At 35.1% G+C, this 17,818-nt stretch overlaps 1 protein-coding gene across 1 annotated transcript in view; it reads left to right on the top strand.

Annotated features, from left to right (window-relative positions):
- Positions 1 to 17,818, top strand: part of BNC2 (basonuclin 2) — a 329,796-nt gene that overhangs the window by 92,506 nt on the left and 219,472 nt on the right. The window contains exon 2 of the mRNA XM_032675084.1: positions 1,184 to 1,384. Within this exon, the coding sequence (XP_032530975.1) occupies positions 1,184 to 1,384 (201 nt within the window). The remainder of the gene's footprint in view (positions 1 to 1,183; positions 1,385 to 17,818) is intronic.

The raw sequence follows: 17,818 nt of genomic DNA, 5'->3' as shown, positions 1-17,818 counted from the left end.
AAAGGATGAAGTGGGTAAGAGAATTTTTAAATAACATTAATTTTAAAAAGACTTTGTAATTTAGAGCAGTATTGTAATAGTATCATTTAACCTGATATATGGTACTGTACCTTAAGTACAGAAGATCTTAAAGGAAAAAATTTTTTTCTTTTGCATTACTTTTTAGCTGTGTGGGACGGTTTCTTTTTTTGCTGTGATTAATTTCTTTGTTCTTTCCAATTTGAAAGGTGTATTGTATCTGCTTCAACCAGCTTCTTAAAAAAACCCAGAAAACTACTTTTGATCTTTTGGGGGAGGGGAAGGAAGGGCTAGCTTTTTCATTTTTTCTGTCCTTTCTTGCTTGCAAGCTTCTTAAGACACTTAGCAGTGGGCAAGGGAAGAGGGGTGTGAGAGATGAAATGTTCATGTGACTTTCTAGTTTTATTTCAAAAGGAGTTGGATCATGTTTTTTCCCCCTCTTTGGTAAGAGTTTCATTTGGGATAGAAACTGACTATGCCACAATTCTTTTCTGACTAATACTTAGAAAATAACCAGGCCAACTTTTATGTTTTACTTCAAAATGAATATTGACTGTATTTAGTTGTTTCTTTGCTTGCTTTTTCCTTTTTTTTTTTGGGGGGGGGGGGTGTTGTTGGGTTTTTTTTAAGGTTTTCTAATCTTGTGTGTAGGCAAGTGTCAGATATTACATGCTGTACTTGACAGCATTGTTGAGAAAAAAAGAGAGAAAGACGGGGAAAGGGCTACAACCTTTTCTTTCTCCCAATTCACTGTGATCATTGTGCTTAGAGAGAGAATGTGCGTGTGTGTGTGTATCTGTGTATGTGTAGGCTGAAGGGTTAGTGCAGGATGTCATTTGGTGCCTGACAGTGGAGCAGCGCAGTTGACTCCTTGCTCTGCTATCCAATGACATCCAGTGGCTGAGAGTTTGAAGCTGATGGTTGGGTCTCCTTAGTGCTGCATGCACACCTGACAGGCAGCTGTTAAACTGAGCAAAGGCGAGCTTGGGGAGTCACAATCTATGCATAAATGATAGGGGTCTCTCTGCTGAAGGTGCAAAAGAAGCTCTGACCCTCTCCCTTGAATCCCCCCTTCCCAAATGAAACACACAGTGCAGCTAGCTTCTTAACTTCACTCCTGCTACTGGCTGCCAAGAGGCTCAAAAAATCCACCTTCACTTTTCAGTCAGAAGAGGCAGAAGTGGATGTGAGAGACAGACACACACAGAGACACAGAGAGCGAAAGAGGGCAAGAGACTTGACTTTAAGAGACTCCTGCACTGACAACTCCATGCAGTTCGGAACAAGAACGGCAGCGACCGAGTCTGGTTTCATGGGGACATGGCAGAACACTGACACCAACCTCTTATTCAGAATGTCCCAACAGGTATGTTACTTTCGTTTATTTTAAAACATGGCATTTTTTTGTTTTATTTCTCCTTCTTTTTCTCTTTCTTTCCATGTTTCATTTTTGTTTCATTCATCATTACATAGTTAGCCTCTGAACTGTCATAACTATGTCATTGGAATGTGCATGGTTACTTCATTTCTTCCCTAAGGGCTCCTTTTTAAAAGAAGAAAAAATATTAAAGCTTTAAGTAAAAGCAAAGCATTTGTTTTAAAGTTTCCAAATAGAGCTTTGCTCCTATTAAGACTGTTTTTCTTTCTTTGTTTGCTTGTGTTTTGTTCCAGCCTTTTCCCCCTCACTATCCCCCCCCCCCGTCCCATAAATAAAAGTATCTGCTATCCCAGCAAAACTACTTTTTTTTCTTCCTCAGTACAAAAACCCCCAAATCAAACTGATACTAAATTTAGGGGGCCCCTCTCAACGGCATAATTTACTTAATGTGGCAGAACACAGTTTTATTGAGAGGGAGGGAGCGACGAGCTGTCCTACTGCTGCCAGCATGGAGCTGAGGGTCGTTAGAGGAGACAGTTTCAGACCTCGGGTCTCTTTTCTCCCGCTCCCTCTCCCGCTTGCTCCCTGTCTCGCTCCCCCTCTCTTTGCGGAGCTGAGCCTTGGCGTCCTCCCCAGCGCTGCTCCTTCACCGGGGGCCGCGTTTAAGGCAGCTTGGTATGCCGGTTCTGACGGGAAAGCGAAAATGTTACTGCAAGGCCAGTTATAACTGATAATTAATCACAGGAGCCAGTGTCTCTGTACCATACACTTGGTGATACGCGCCTTGTGTGTTACAGCTAATTTTGCACAATTGCTTGGCTCTTCTGGATGAAGGGAAACGGAAAAGGGGGTGGAAAAAAAAAGAAAAAAAAAAGCAAGAAAAAATAGAAAGAGAGAAACTTTCAGCTTAGATGGGGCTCAAGCAGGGGAGGGAAGTTCAACCTGGAGGTTTTTAACAGGGTGACTCCCTACCAGGGGATGTTTTGCCCTTCTGAAAACTAGTTTCCAATTATGGTCTGACACTGATGGATAATAATTGAAATACTGTGTTAGCCAGAAGAGGAGTTAGTAAATTTGTATATTGATATTAGACTTTTATTTAATGTTAGACATAAGATGAATTAAGTAATTTACCTGAGAGGCGTTGTACAGTAAGAAAAGAGAGGGAAAGTAATTAGGTTTTTATAGTTACAGTAACGAGGAATGCTTGAATACTGACCATAAAACAATAATTTAATTAAAAAAACCCAAACTTTAAAGTCAAGAAAAACTCCAAAGCAGATAGTTAATAACCAATAGCGGTTGTCTATGGATGACCATTTAAGCAGTATAGCTCAGGACAGGATGAAGGCATTTGAATAAGGAATATTTTGATATATCCTGTAGAGGGACCCTGATTACTGCTGATACAGTATGCTGGTATAGAATGTAATCAACGTAAGGCAAATAAGCAACCCTGTCCAATTTCCCATTCTTGAAAGTAAAAAAGTTAATTTCCTTGTAGAGATGCACATTTCAAAAACACTGCTTGGCACTAGGAAGTGTGAATTGCTGCTGCACTGCTTAGAAACATTATCAGCTATATTCATATCTCTGATACATAACATATTTGGTTATATTGATATTAGACAATGGCACAGAAAGCAGTTATCCAAATTACCCGCTGTATTCTTTTAGCAAGAAATGGGGTTAAATTTTAGGGGTTGGGGAAAGGTTCTTTCCATTTCAGTCACAAAAGAGTTAACATAACTAGATCCAGATAACAATCAATTGATAAATGACAAATGAACCCCATAAATAGTATTAGATTGCCTGTTTAGTATTAGATCTTTTTCAACAGATTTAGACTGTGTGGTCTCTGAAAGACTAGAAAATGTTCAACACTGACAAAGAAAGAAAACAAAACTAAATAGAAGAGCATCACAATGTGTCAAATAATTTGAGACAATTAGCTTATTTAAACCTAGCCAAATGTTTATACACATAGGCTAGGCTGTTTGGTTGCTATTTTCCTTTTTAAATAATATTTTTAATGTACTAATTCTTGAGTATTAATTGGATTTTTTACATTATTGAACATGCATGCTCATATTGTGTAGTGTATAGAAAGCGAGAAGTAGTGTACTAAGTGAATAAACGTGTGGTGGATGCTACATCAAGGTAAATTGGTATACACACAAGTAGCACTGCAAAGGTGATAGCGTGGAACAGATTTATTTCTTAGAAGTGTGTTCTTGATGCATTTGCATACTTGTTAATATCCTTGTCATATTTTGTTTTTTTAACATGTGCTAAACATATTTAGTCCAAATATGCTTTCATCATTCTTTTAAGAGGAGGGCAAGTTATTTTGCTAAATGCATTTCTCTCCTCTTTAAGTATAAGATTTTGTCTTATGTTTCTGATTTGTTAAGGCTGTTATAACTTGCTAGCTCACACATACTGTGTGCAAGTGCAGCTGCAAATTTGTGTCTAAGTGCCAGTGTTTCTTTATAAATCACTAAAGTCTTGAATATTGTTTTCTGTTATCTATTTTCATTCATTTGCTAGTTAATTATTTTCAATCCATGTTCTGGAAATGTAAGTATTTTTACAATTTCTCCTATGCTTTACAAAAAATTGTTTTCACAAGTACAAATAACATGAAGTTATGAAATGTGCATAACTTGCAGCAAAGTTTGGCATGGTTTGAAAGAACTGTTTAATGAAACTTTTCCACCTATACATAGTAATGCTAGAGACATGTATTTTTTAAATTTCTAAGTGTGATGCTGTTTTTCCATGTGTTTTTTAGAAGCAAACAAATTCTGAGCCCCATCACTTTTCTTGGGAGCTCTAACTTAAGCAGATTTTTAGTGGAAAGATTGAAGTATGGCAAGAAGAATTATTTAGAACAAAACAAAACCTTGCAATCCCTGCCTCGTCTTACCTCTCAACTCACACTGCACTGCTCTTTGCATAATATAGGAGTGAATAACTTTCCTCAGAATAAAAGGAAAATCAACTTCATTGTGACATGTGTCTTAGAAAAATTAGGATTAATTATACAAGTTTGAGCTATTAATAGCAAGTGTAATGGTACTTATTTTGGGACTATTTTCTTTTGAGAATGTGAACACAAGAAAATGGTATCTCCACATTCCAGAACAAATTTAGATTTTGGTGGGGTGAGAGGAGAAATGAAATAGTCTCCTAAATTACCTGTGAGAATTTTATGACATGACCACTTGACTGCATTGTTTTGCCTATGCACCTTTTGTCCATGTAAAAGTGTGTGATTCGCTTTAAAGGGGTCATCCCATTCTGTACACAGAAGAATGTCTGATAACCTCAAAGGGCATAAATCTTAACTTTTAAAAAGGAGTGCTACTCCGGGTCACTTTGATCAGTGACAGGTCGAGAATGAGCAGAAACCCTTGGCTTCTCTTCCATGCTCATTTGGCTAAGTCCAGGGCACGCACTGCCCATTCTAGTTCTGGCAAGGAGTTGTTAACAACAGAAAAGAAGGTCTGGATTTGATTGATTTAAAAAACCCAACAAGCAGGCTTTTGTGATTGTCTTCTTTCATAAATGTTTTGTGTATTTGTTAGAATAAGATATGTCATTTTTCTTCATCTAGTTACCTTAAGGGCCATAATGTTCTAAAATACTTTAAAGTCATTTCAGAAATGAGACCATAAGAGAAATGGCTGTAACCCACAGTGACACAAAATGCCAGAGCCATCTGCCTTTTTGCTGAGAAAGAAGTATTTTTAATCCATTTCAGATAAAAAGGTAATAGCCTTTCCAGAAGCTATTTTCAACATGAGAGTGAAAAAGCAGTATACAGAATTATAAATGGATCTGTGCATCATTATATAGTAATTTAGGATTCACTCAATGATGTAACAAAATTAACAACATAATTTCATTGTGTAACTGTGTCTTATTAAAGAACAACTGACTGACATTCTCTTACAGTTGCTTTATTTAACTTCATGCAAATATTATTAGTAGTGACATTTCTCTATTGTACATTAGATTCTCTCATTAGCATGATGTGTTAGTTATCACCAGAGAAATCGCTTCTAGATAGGTGAGCAAGAAAAGCCAAGAAAACTAAAAATTAAATCAATGATGTATATTAATATAGACGCATCTGTTCATGAGAGATATGGTACAGTAAATTCAACTTTTTTCCTTGCATAAATGCATGATTATTCCAAGGAAAACTAAATAATCTTTAAAATACGTGAAGTATGCATGAATATTGCTAGAAATACTAAACTGCATACAAAGTGTACTGCCTGTTTTGAGCTGCACTTATGTTCTTCCATCCTATAGTTCCTAACATTGATGTAGACATAGGCACATAAACTGTTTATTGAACCAGTATTAAAAAAAATAGGAGCGTAGTGTAATGTCTAATAGATTGAAGGTAAAAGCTTTTTAAATGTTTCTGGGCTGCTGATTGTAGAGGTTCTATGCAATTTTAGCGTATATTAAGTAATTAACTGTTTTACTGTAGTATATAACTATTCTTTTACTATAGGTGCAGATGTAAAAAGTTGAAACCTAATTTGACAACGGGCTGTAATACCATACACTGATTTACTATGAACATTTTGTGAGGAAGATTAACATTGGTAAAATGCATTTTGTAATTTAAGGTGGTTAACAATCACATTTGTGAGTAAGCATCAGCAAACATAATATAACTATATATATTTTTATTACACCAATTTATAGAATAGCGGTAATAGGTGGGGTGGGATTTTTTTGTGGTTGTTCATGAATAAGTTTGTGTGGTAGTATGAATTTAGAAGCTTTATCAGGTTATGTTGTCTTATTTCAGATGCTTAAATTTTGTTGGGTATTTTGGTAAAGCATGGTTTAAGTGTGTGCTGGTCCTTTTAGCAAATTAAAAATATTTGCATCAAGAATTTTTTGCTGCTTCTGAGATGCCTCAGAATAGAGGCACGGAAAATACTGTACATGACAAAAATGCAGGATGTATACAATTAGACGTACAAGTACATGCAATGATAGATACATGGCTATGTGCATGATACATGATTAAAAGTAAAAAATCCTTCTCAATAACTTCTCTTACTGTGTTCAGGATTTACAAGAAAACTAAAACATAGCAAATAGTTTCCCATTCCTCTCTGTGCATATTAATCTTGCACATATACACATACAGTGTTTGAACATATTTATACCATTCTGTATTTTTGTTAATGATGTGCTTGTCAGAGCTTTGCTTAACGTGGAGATATGTATGCACAAAATTGTAAAACCTGCTGAAACATGCTCAATTATATTGTACAATAAGCTTTAGTGTTTAATATTTTAAAATGTATTTTTTCTGGTTTTTTTTTATTTTTGTATTTTAATAGTTACATATTCATAAGTATAGTTTTATAGGGATTTGATTAATGTAATGACAGAACAGATCTGGTATAAAACAGCGGTAAGAGTCTTCTGCTCTTATGTCAGGGTTAAGAGCCAAGGCAAATCTTCCCTAACTAATTAGATGCTGAGTAAGGCATCTTAGTGAAGCTGGGGCAAAAGTGAATGGGTCACAGCTGAGGCAAGATTGCAAGGACTGTAGTGATAGTGAAAGCATTTGCATTTGCCAGGTCATTGTGACACTGTGCTGATTGCAAAGGAACACTCTGTTCCGTGATACAGAACTGCTGTCATAAAGTAGAATCTAAAACAAAAGCTTTAAAGAGCTTTTACTTTTTACTAGAAATGCTCAAAACATATGCTGTGCATAACCTTCTAGCTTTCTTTGCTCAGTTATTTTTCTCAAACAATAGTGCTTGTGCTTTTATTAAAGGATTTGCCTTGCAGACTAATGGTTCTTCACAGTTTAGAAGAATTTCCAAACTTGGGGCTCTTAGTATACCCAGGAGGTGATGAATCATACTGACTCAAGAAAGAAAAGGCCGAAACAGAGGAGAAAGGGAGAATTCCGTTGTTACTGTATCAGAAAGAGAATCAGTAATGCAGGTTTTTGCTATAATTCTGAGAGTGTAAAGACAAAATTTCAGCTTCTAGATAAACTGTAATTAAAGAGTTTGTTTTTTGCCCAGTTCACCTGTAGAAAGGAGTAAACTTAAAAAGTATTTTTATTAAATGAATGTCTGAGTTTTTCAATGAGGCAAAATGCATTCTTTAGCTTAACATCAGTCTGTCTAACAAATGTCCAAAATAAGAGACTGTGCATCTGCCAATGGGCAGGCATGTGCTGCTTTACTGCTTACCCCACTCATTATTGTGATGCCCTAATGCCTCCTTTCCCTTACTGAAATACTTGACAACTGCTTTCTAAATTATTTTCCTTCACTGACAGAGAAAACAGTGCCACTTGTATGGTTGTGTCACACAATATTTTGTCATAGAGAGGGCATGTCTTTGAAGGGTGGGGAGTGAGCATCTCAGAATTGCATTGATTGGTGTGAACTTGCCAACAGTGTACCGTTGATGCTATTCTGACTCTCGCAGGAAGCCATTGCATCCCTATCCTCTACTGATGATGCGTATCTGTGCACTTGTACAAAGGAAAGGAGTGTGTCATCCACCACTTAGAGAACGTGGGAGTTCAGAAGAGAAAATGTCATGATTATGATCCTGCCATTCCTCCTTGTGTACCACACAGAAGTCAGCAATCTTTTTTGCAAAGTGAACAAGTGATACTTTAGGAAGCTTTGTGGAAAGTGAGAAAATTTATACTGGGTTTGTCATTAAAGCTGAAATGTACTGTCACTGGCAGGTAAACCTGCTATGATATTTGAAATGATGTTTATTTGGAAATAGACCACAACACAGATATGCCAGTAGAGGTGGGCTCTGCAGTCTGGCTACCTGTGCATCTTGGAATATGTACCTTATAAAAGAAATGGAGTGACATGGTATATGTCTCTCTATTTTTTTTTTTTTGTGATACCTACTGCAACAAATGTTGAAAAGAGAGCTTTACTTTTTCTTATTTTTTCTCAGTAATTTTTAGCAACTTGAAGAACAGCAAGGCACACCTGATGAACAGGTTTATTTATATTTGTTTATTTGTGGTGGTTGCTTTTAAACTTTGTTTCATCAGACTTCCAGGGAAGAAGACAGATTACCCAAGTCTCTGCATATGTATTTTCTCAATGCATTCCACAGTGTGTTTCTTAAAGATCAGTAACTTTAAAATGCAATACTTCTGGCTTTGAACAGTTTAAATGAAAATGTCATACTATGTAGTTCTTTTCATCTGAACAATTCAACATTTGGTGTACCAGTGAGAGGAAAATAGAATATAAAAGACCACATCCTTACTGTGATCCGAGCATATGTTTTCCATTCATGTCATTGGAGGCCCTGTCATGCATCAAGGACAGCATATAGTTTAGGTACAGGATCACAGATAGCAGTGTACTAGCCTTCAGAGTGAGCTGTAACCAGGAGCTCAATTCTGTAAGCCTTCTGTGTGTATGTAACTTTTATGAAGCTAAATGTGCAGGTATTTTGCAAGACAAGATTATGCAGTGGTAAAGAAAGTCACTCTTGTGTATTCTAGTCTTTTCTATTATTTAGACACCAAGAAGATGAACATAATTTAAAAATAAAATTAGCTATTGCACTTTCTTAAGAAATCTAAACCTGGCTTCCTGGGTTATCAAAATCCAGAAATTAAGCAAGGTTTTCTGTTAAAGTCTCTGATCAGGTGTGAGCTTTTAGACATTATCGGCCTCTATGATTTTATGTATCAGTTACTGAAAGCTCAGTTTTTCATGGGTTACCTTGGAAGCCAGTACAAAATTATGGTTGCTTTTAGTTTGCCTCTGAAGTTTTGAATTTTTTTAACAAGAAATCTCAGAATGGAATTTGGGCAGGGTAATTCAACATGAAATAAATTGGAGAAGAAATATCTACAAGACTCTTTGCTAGCTGGAATTGCCAACTTTTCTAAAGAAAAAGTAGCAACACAATAGAATAAAAGGTGATTTAATCAATAAAATAGTATTTTGAAGGGAATTATTTTTGTTTAAATAAAAATTTGGCTTCCCAAAGTGTTCTGTCTTTTCTGTTTTCTCATTAAAAATATGTATATAAAAAACCAAACAAACCTGAAGATGCTACTGTCAGATCCTTTTATGCAGATTGATTTCCTCTTAGCATATTCATTGCCCTTTGCCTGCACAGAATACAAAACCTTGTGTACTGTACTGCAGTTTTATTGCTGCTTTCAGAGGGATGTCTTGTGAGATGTTACAGCTCCTACGGAAGTACAACGGCAAAATGTCGTTTAAGATAGATCATTTTTGATATCCTTTATTTATTAATGTCTTTCCTCATGTTTCTTTCACTGCAGTTTTTCTTTCTATGTGTATATATCTGAACGTGTATTAAAAGAAAAACTCTTCTTGGTAGTAATTGAATAATTAAAGCAATCTTGATTATAAGGCACTATAGGAAGAGATGAGAGGCAGAGAGGAGAAGCATCCCTTTCAAGGAAGGCCGAATGTAAGTGCTGACATGGCGAGTTCAGTGTTTTGTATTTAGTGTGCTTGTATGCAAAAAGAATGATAAAAATGTATGATGTCCTGGATTATCACACTGAAGGTGCTGAAAAGCATCTCAGTTTGATCTCTGCTTTCTACAATTTCTTAACCAAGGTGTTGCTAGTATTTAAAAAGAAGCCCTCATTATATTTGTATTCCCATATGACAAATATGTGTTTATTTGACTTAATAAATATATAGAAAAATGGGAAAATTAAGCTGATAGAACACTTGAATGCTAATTTTTTCTACACAGACTTAGTAGGCAAAAATTAAGTCAGCTTGGACTTCAGTGATTTGTTTAAAAGCAATTAAAAGCATGAATATCCCTGTGTTCAGACTTAGTTCTTAATTAAAAATGTGCCATTTTTTCTTGCAGGAATTCTCTAAAAAAATTTTGTGGCAATCTGTAAAATGGAATTCTTAGGAAAACAGTCTCCTCAGAACTGGTCGCAACAGTTTTTCTGAGTAGTGAACGTGTTTTTGCACTTCCTATCGTAACGTTTAATACCTGTTTGTTCCCTGAACAGTTTACTTTTTAAAATACATAAATTCGATAAGAACATCTGAAATAGATGTTTTGGAGAGGAGGGAGGTAAAAACTAATGAAGAGTGTGCAAGGAAAAAATAATGACTTCCAGCTGGCTTTATATAATAAAACTACTATTAAAATGAGGAGCTCCATTAGTAAGGCTTTATTTGTGTATTTTCTTACATTTCTAAATAAACAGCATAGTCTTTAGAAAAATAACAGTTAAATGAGTAAAGTGTGACAGCTCTCACATTAGCCAGGGAATAATATAAAGAAGTACCAACTCATCTACCCTGCCTTAATGCCCCACAGCAGTTGAGTTGACATTGCTGGAATGCCTCCTGCAGCTGGTGGCATATGACTGTCATTTGCAGGCAGGATATACGGAGAGTTTACACAATGGAGGCATTCATGAAAGTGTTCCTCATCTGGGACTCCTGCAAGCTCTCATTTTATTGACCCTGTCAGAATTTAACTGGTAGGCTGTCAAATTATGCGTTGCTTTATCTATTATTAGTTTTTCTTTTAAATTAGAATGCACAGAAGAAGGGGTTGTGGAAAGCAGGTATGAAAAGCAAAACTAGCTTCTGGGTTACTGTTTCTAAACTAGGAAAAACATAACAGCTATGTAAGAACTTTATCTTTTGTGCTGCAAATTTTAGGGATTCTATGTTGTATTCAAGATTAAATAACGTGGCTTAGAGTTTTTTCAGGGTGTAGGGTAGGGTGGGGGTTTTTTAGCATTTAAAGCCTTAAACAGAAATATGTTTTCTGAATTACTGTGTTACTCAACTGTAACTTGAACATTGGTGTACAAACAGTTTTATGAAAGAGCTCACTCTTTGATTGCTGGTGTCCTTAAAGATAGCAGAAAAAGTGCTTTTTATACAAACTTCCCCCAAAAGAGATTTATTCATACGCTTTGCTGCATCTTTTGCAGAATGCCATAAAGAAATGCCCAATACTTAACAGTTTTGATTATGTTCTGCAAACAGTATAATAATCTGAGAGGTGATTAATGATTTTAAATATGTTATTTATATCACAGATTGGCTGCTTATTAATTCATTGGTGTTGAGGCATGACCTCTCCAAAGGCATAAATTGCATTAAAAAAATAGAATGTATGCACAGCTTTATTGATATATGTGAGAGAACTGGTTACAGCAACAGCAAGCACACCAAAACATTGGCTTCATGCAGATGGAACATACTGCAAAGGAAGTACCTTATGCAGTGAGTTACTCATTTTAATAGATCCTCCTATCCAGTAGTCCATTTTTAATGCAATGCTGAAGTTCAGTTCAGAGTGGAGGAGGGAAGAGTGAGAAAGGGAATGAGAATGAATGATCAGATTGTTAAAGGAAAATAAATTTTAACCTGAGGTCTATCAGTCACTTCCTTTCTGCTAGGAAAAAACCCCCTCAACTCACCATATATGTTTTTGTTCATGTATAGAAATAAGGTATGACACGGGATCTCATTATCATAGATTTTACTTATTACATGTTCTTATAATTGTTCTACTCTTAAAAAAAATGTTTTATTTCTACTAGAATAGGGATAGCTGAATCGTAAACACTGTTTTAAGTTATAAAATATATGTGACTGGTCATGTTTGTTTCCAGTGTATAATTTTCAATTTCTTCTTACTTGGCTTTTCTCCTCCTAGAATATAAAATAATATTAATCACAAAAGACAAAGTAGTCTAAATAGAATATTATTATACCATTTTGAAAGACCTCCTGAAATACTGCTCTGGAATCTACTGAGATGGTGATTTTTCTCTGGGGGGATTAAACATTTAAATTTAGTTGGAAATGTGTATTTTTAACCTTTTGATACAGCATTCTGAAGACATTGTCTTCCCTTAAATATTTAAAAAGAAAAATTTGTTGCATAGGCTGCAATATTAAATTAGTATTTAGGAATCCAGAGATGTTATTTACAAGAACTTGAAAAATGTAGAATCTCTCTGATGATACATGAATTTTCATTCAAAGGAAAATGCTACTTCTACAGTTTTGGAATAGCAATAATTGTAAAATGGCATTTTTTGTTTTCCTTAAAAATTGAGAAAAAACCTGAAATAGGTACATTCTAGTGTATTTTCTTGTTAATGACAATAGTTTTATTAGTGGCTTCTCAGTCTGATTGTCTAAGGAGAGATGTAAAGGCTGGATTTTAGAACATGAGCAAAACCACAGAAAATGCTCAGACAATAACAAAAATGGTTAGTAATTTTCCTATGTCATCAGACTTATCTGACAAATTATTTAAAATAATTTCTACGGGTTTTTTTGTGGTGAAAACTGATTTCAGGTAGTCAGCCTGTCAGTACACTATTACAGGTAAACCTCAAAAGTGTCTTGATGCATTTCTGTGGAAAAACAATACTTTACAACACTAGAAAATTATAATTTTAAGTGTATGGTCCTTTTCTCACTGAAATTAGTACAAGTAGAGTCTATAATCACAACAGTGGTGTGAGGGCTTTTCCTATAGTCTTTCCTCAGGAAGAGATAATTCATGTTTTGGTTTTTCTGTGATGAAGCACATTAAATGTTAAATTAAGAAATAATTGTAGAAGCAAAATTTGGGGAGGTGACTACAGCATTGTACTCTAGTTTCAAATAATGCAATATTTGTAGAAGCATGACCTTTGAAGTCTAGGTTATTAAAAATTTTAATTATACACTTAAGATATTTAAATGTACACTTAAGAGAAAGTGCGTGGTATACGCTAGCTGTTTAAAAAAATAATCTTCTGATAATTCAGTGCTGGTAATTTTTTAACTTTAAAATGCAATTTTAATTTTGCATAAAAATGTATGTTTTCATAATCTGTCTCTTTATTTTGTGAAATCTTTCAGAAGACAATAGAAGGAAATTATTTAACTCAGCATAGATCACAATGGTGTTAAAAAGTAAACCAACACAAACCCCCAAAACAAAACTAGCCCCACTTTAAACATCTTAGTTAGTATTTATGGGTTTTTTGCATGCAAGTTGCTTAGACTTGAAATTATGTCTTTCTGCACATTATTATTTTGCTTTTTGCTAATGCTGAGGAGCTGAAAGTCAGGTATGAAAATGTTAAAGCAATTCAATCTGTATGCAACTTAATAAATAGGAAGTTGAAATTTAGTGTTCTAGAAACAAACCGATATAAATAATGTTTCCTATGATTTTTCAATTTACATTTTTTAAAGGCCATTTTATGATACCAAACTGAAATAAAACTTTTCTAGCATGTGAAGTTCGTAAAGTAACTAAATATGTAAATGTGTAAAGTAGCACTATAGACATGAGACTGATTTTAAATGACTGGGTTTTTTTTTTCTAAACCTATCCCTTCTATACCACATCCCTAAACCTTCCAAAATTCAGCAATGGTTGGGTGTTGCATTTTGTTTCTATCCACTGACTTGCATATGCATGTTTATACATCTACAAACTGTAAAAAGAAAACTGACTAAATGTGACTTCAGGGAAAAGAAAGGAGTGGTGGGCGCAGATACCAGCTGGAGCTTGATGCATGTATTCTCTTCTGTGGCACTGTTTTGTTGTTGATGTGGGAATGTAGCTAAACAGTGGCTACAGATGCTCCACTAAATAAGGATCCACATAAATTCCAGCTGTGAACTTGTGATTCATCCTTCCCTGCACAGAAGATATGTTTCCATATGTCCCATTATGTTCCATATTTGATTTTTATCACACACTGTGTGCCAGTCTGAATCTTGTCTATATGCTTTTTGTGAATTCTGCCCTTTCTCTCTTTCTCCTTTGAATTAGAGTTATAATACCCCAGCTTCCATGCAAAAAAATCCACATTACAATCATACAGCATCCTTGTAAATAATTTTTTAATGGATCAAGTACATAAATAATGTATCTATGTTGCCACCATAACACAGAGACTGGACATATCTAGAAAATCACAGTAGTCCATTTGGAAAATATTTCTCTTGGACCTAACTTCAGTCTTTAAAAAGATCCAAGTCCTAAAAAATTTCATCAAAGTATCTTACTTTATTTACTCTAAGTGCATTTTTCTGATATTTTCTGTAATCATTTCAGGTAACTTATGTACATAACCTCTCTATATTTTTTAAGCATGTAATTGATTCATAAGGAATCTCATTTTGAATTATGAATAATATCCATTCTTAACCATTTATGCTCTCTGAGACTCACTGAAAAGAACTGTGTGGTTGCATGGTACCAAATAAAATATGTTAATTCATTATTTTTAAAAAATACTAATCTTATTCATTATATTCTTTAGATTGGAATTCAGAATATTTCTTCTTCTGCTACCATAATGTAATTATGGAAATTGGCATCTGGAAATTTAGGCATCCATGGCCTCAAAAGCATACAAACTCCTATAGTTTAAAATATTTAAAAACAAAGTAAGGATTTAAAAAATGCTAGCTAAATTGCAGTCTAAGCTTTTGAGTTAACTTCTTGTAATATAGTTAGGAGAAGTGTGGTCCCTGACTCCTAACTGGAGTGATGTATGGCTGCTTGTCAGCTCTGTAAAAAAACATAGTGCTGAAAGAGCTTTGCACTAAGTTTTACTTACAATAGTCATTGACTATCATAAAGCTACTCAAACCATGAGGCAGAAGTCAGCATTATTGTGTTAGACAGCTGTGGTCTAGAAAGTCTGCCTTCACTGTCTTTGCGAAGGTAAAATTTCAGTGGTTGCTGTAATTATTAAAAGTCATGATAATAGTACTAGATTTGGTCATTGGTTTTTGCACATTGTTGAAGCCAATGCTTCTAGCTCCAGCAGAAATTTAAAATGGCATGTTAGGAACTGGATGAAATGTTTGCAGTCTTCAGAAGTGAAGTTACTGTGCAGATGTTTTAGCAGTGCTGTAATTTCTCTACAGTCAATGACAGTATACTATCAATTACATATACAGTCAACTGTCTTCGTAGGTAGTTGTGATTTTGTTGACTGATGAAAAGTGCTGTGAGAGTACAATTTTCTGAAACAAGGTGTATCAAAGCAAATATTGATATCTACTATAAAGTAACATTGTTTAGCTGTGTGCAGAATTTGATATCCAGTGCTTTTTTTGTCTTTTGTCCTTTCAAGGAAAGATAGTTCTATTCATAATTTAAATTCTCCAGACAAGTCAGGTATCAACATTATACCAACATTTTTCAGCGGAATGAATGGTTAATTAGTTTGTATTTTAAATTGAAGGTGTCTGTGTTATAGATTTCTGTGGGGAAAAAAGGAGAGAGTATCTACTTAAAAAGATGAGTAAGTGGGGTCTGTTCTCGGCAGCATCTGAGATACTACTGAGTTGAACCGAGTTCACTGTCAAATTCTAATCAAAATGCAGGTAAGTTTGGCATAATGAAGTGTTGGTGTGTTTCCAGAACTGTAAAGAAGACTTTAACTGGAGAAGAGGCTAGAGATTACCAGTTTATTTTACAGATAGGTATTTCAAATCAAGTGACTGGTGCTGCTTGTAAAGAAGCATCTGCAAAGGGTGTCAGTGTGACAGTATTCTGTGTTCAAGAAGTTCAGTGTCAACACAGCTGTGACTTACTGCTTCTAGCAATCTCTCAACTGGGAATTAGATAAAATACCTTTAATTTGGGTGTGAGGTTGGGTGAGAGTACTGGGATGGGAGTATAATTTCAGTTGCTATTAATTTTCATAAAATAACATTTGTGTGCTTTGTCTTGCCAGATACTCTACAGTGCTTTCCCTCATTTCACGTGCCAGGCTGTTTTTATATTATCATTTCTTTCTCTGCTGTGTTTATCCTTTCTGAAAATGGTGAATGTAAGCTATTACTGGCTGGGTGGGTGGCACACATTTGCACAGAAACTTTTAAAACACAGAGCAAGCATTTTATTTTGGTTTTTAAAACCACTGAGAGAACTTAATGCAGCTGCTTTCATGGCATCAAAGTGAAACATGTAAAAATCTCACTTTCTATTCTAAATAACCTTAGGGCTGTTGAGTCAGATATTTCCAGGTTGACGTGTTTTGCGCAGGAGTGACAGTGGCATTGAGTATATATAGTAAATCTTGATGTTCCACTGAATCTCTTCACTCTTTCATGAGCTTCACAGGGTACTCATCCTTAACAAAATGTCAAGTTAAAACATGTCACTTTGCCGTAGTTGAAATTGCTTACTTGTTTTTAATCAAAAAGCAACTCTTAATGGCCTCTTTTACTGTAGGCAGTAAGGAAAGGAGCTTTCCAGTTTAGCAGCAAGTAGTTCCTCTGACCCATTATTTGCTGTCATTTCTACTTCTCATCCAGCAATGTGAAGGGGATTGCATGATTAAAATCTGAGCATGGTGAATCAGGATGCTGGTGCTGCATATCCCACACCAAGTACAATTAATATTTTTAGGAAAATCTGAGCTGTTTTTAATGCATTCCATTCCATTAAGCAGTGCTCCTGTGTTTCCTAGGACCTTTACTACATCGATGTGTGATATCTTTTAACAGCAGAGATTATATTGCCAATAGTAAAGATGATTTGTGATACAGTGCTTCTTTGATTTTAGTTTTCCAAAACTCAGAATGAATTTAAGATGAGAGGTGCCATATATTCAACATAATCCTTGGATCCTATCCTGTGAAGTAGAGGGCTTCCTTAATCTGCAGCACTCAGATGCTCAAGCTGTACAAGTCAAGTGAATTCAGTTCATATTCTTTTTAACACTGAAATGGCTCTTCACTTTCTAGGCCAGCTAATAATCCTCCTCTTAACTACACCGTACATATCACAGATGGTGCTTGACAGACTAGTCAGTGTCTCAAAGGTCACCACAACACTATTAGCGAGATCACTATGCCCTTTGTTTCATGAGGATGCTTCTGCTACAGTACTTGTTACTTAAAAAAATTATAGGAGTAAACTTTGGGGTTTGTTCTGAAAGAAAACCTTAACCACTTCTCTCCTCACCAACAAGTGCTTCAAATGTGGAGTTGTTTGTTGTCAATGAAGTGCTCTGGAGTTTAGCGTTCTGCTCATACAGGTATGATCGGTTCTAAGTCAGTTTGGTGGGATTCTTTTGTGTGAAGATGTAATACTGAGTATGACTGATATTTTAATTTTTTATCATAGTTGCTTTTTGGAGCTTTTATTATGTTTTGAGGCTTATTTCAGCACCTGACAAAGACGAACATTAACAGCCTTCTAGAAATTCTCATGTCCAAAGCAGTATGTATTCCTTTTGTGTAGTTTGAAAACACTGTAATAACTTAATGATGTTTTAAAAGCAAATAGGAAAAAGTCAGGCTTTAAACACCATTGTTGTTGGTTTATTGAAATATTTACAACCATAACCGGAAAAATCGGCACACC

The sequence above is a fragment of the Chiroxiphia lanceolata genome, chromosome Z, assembly GCF_009829145.1.
Source record: "Chiroxiphia lanceolata isolate bChiLan1 chromosome Z, bChiLan1.pri, whole genome shotgun sequence".
Taxonomy (NCBI): Eukaryota; Metazoa; Chordata; class Aves; order Passeriformes; family Pipridae; genus Chiroxiphia; species Chiroxiphia lanceolata.
Note: the sequence above shows the minus strand (reverse complement) of the source record. Positions and strands in the feature narration are given on the sequence as shown.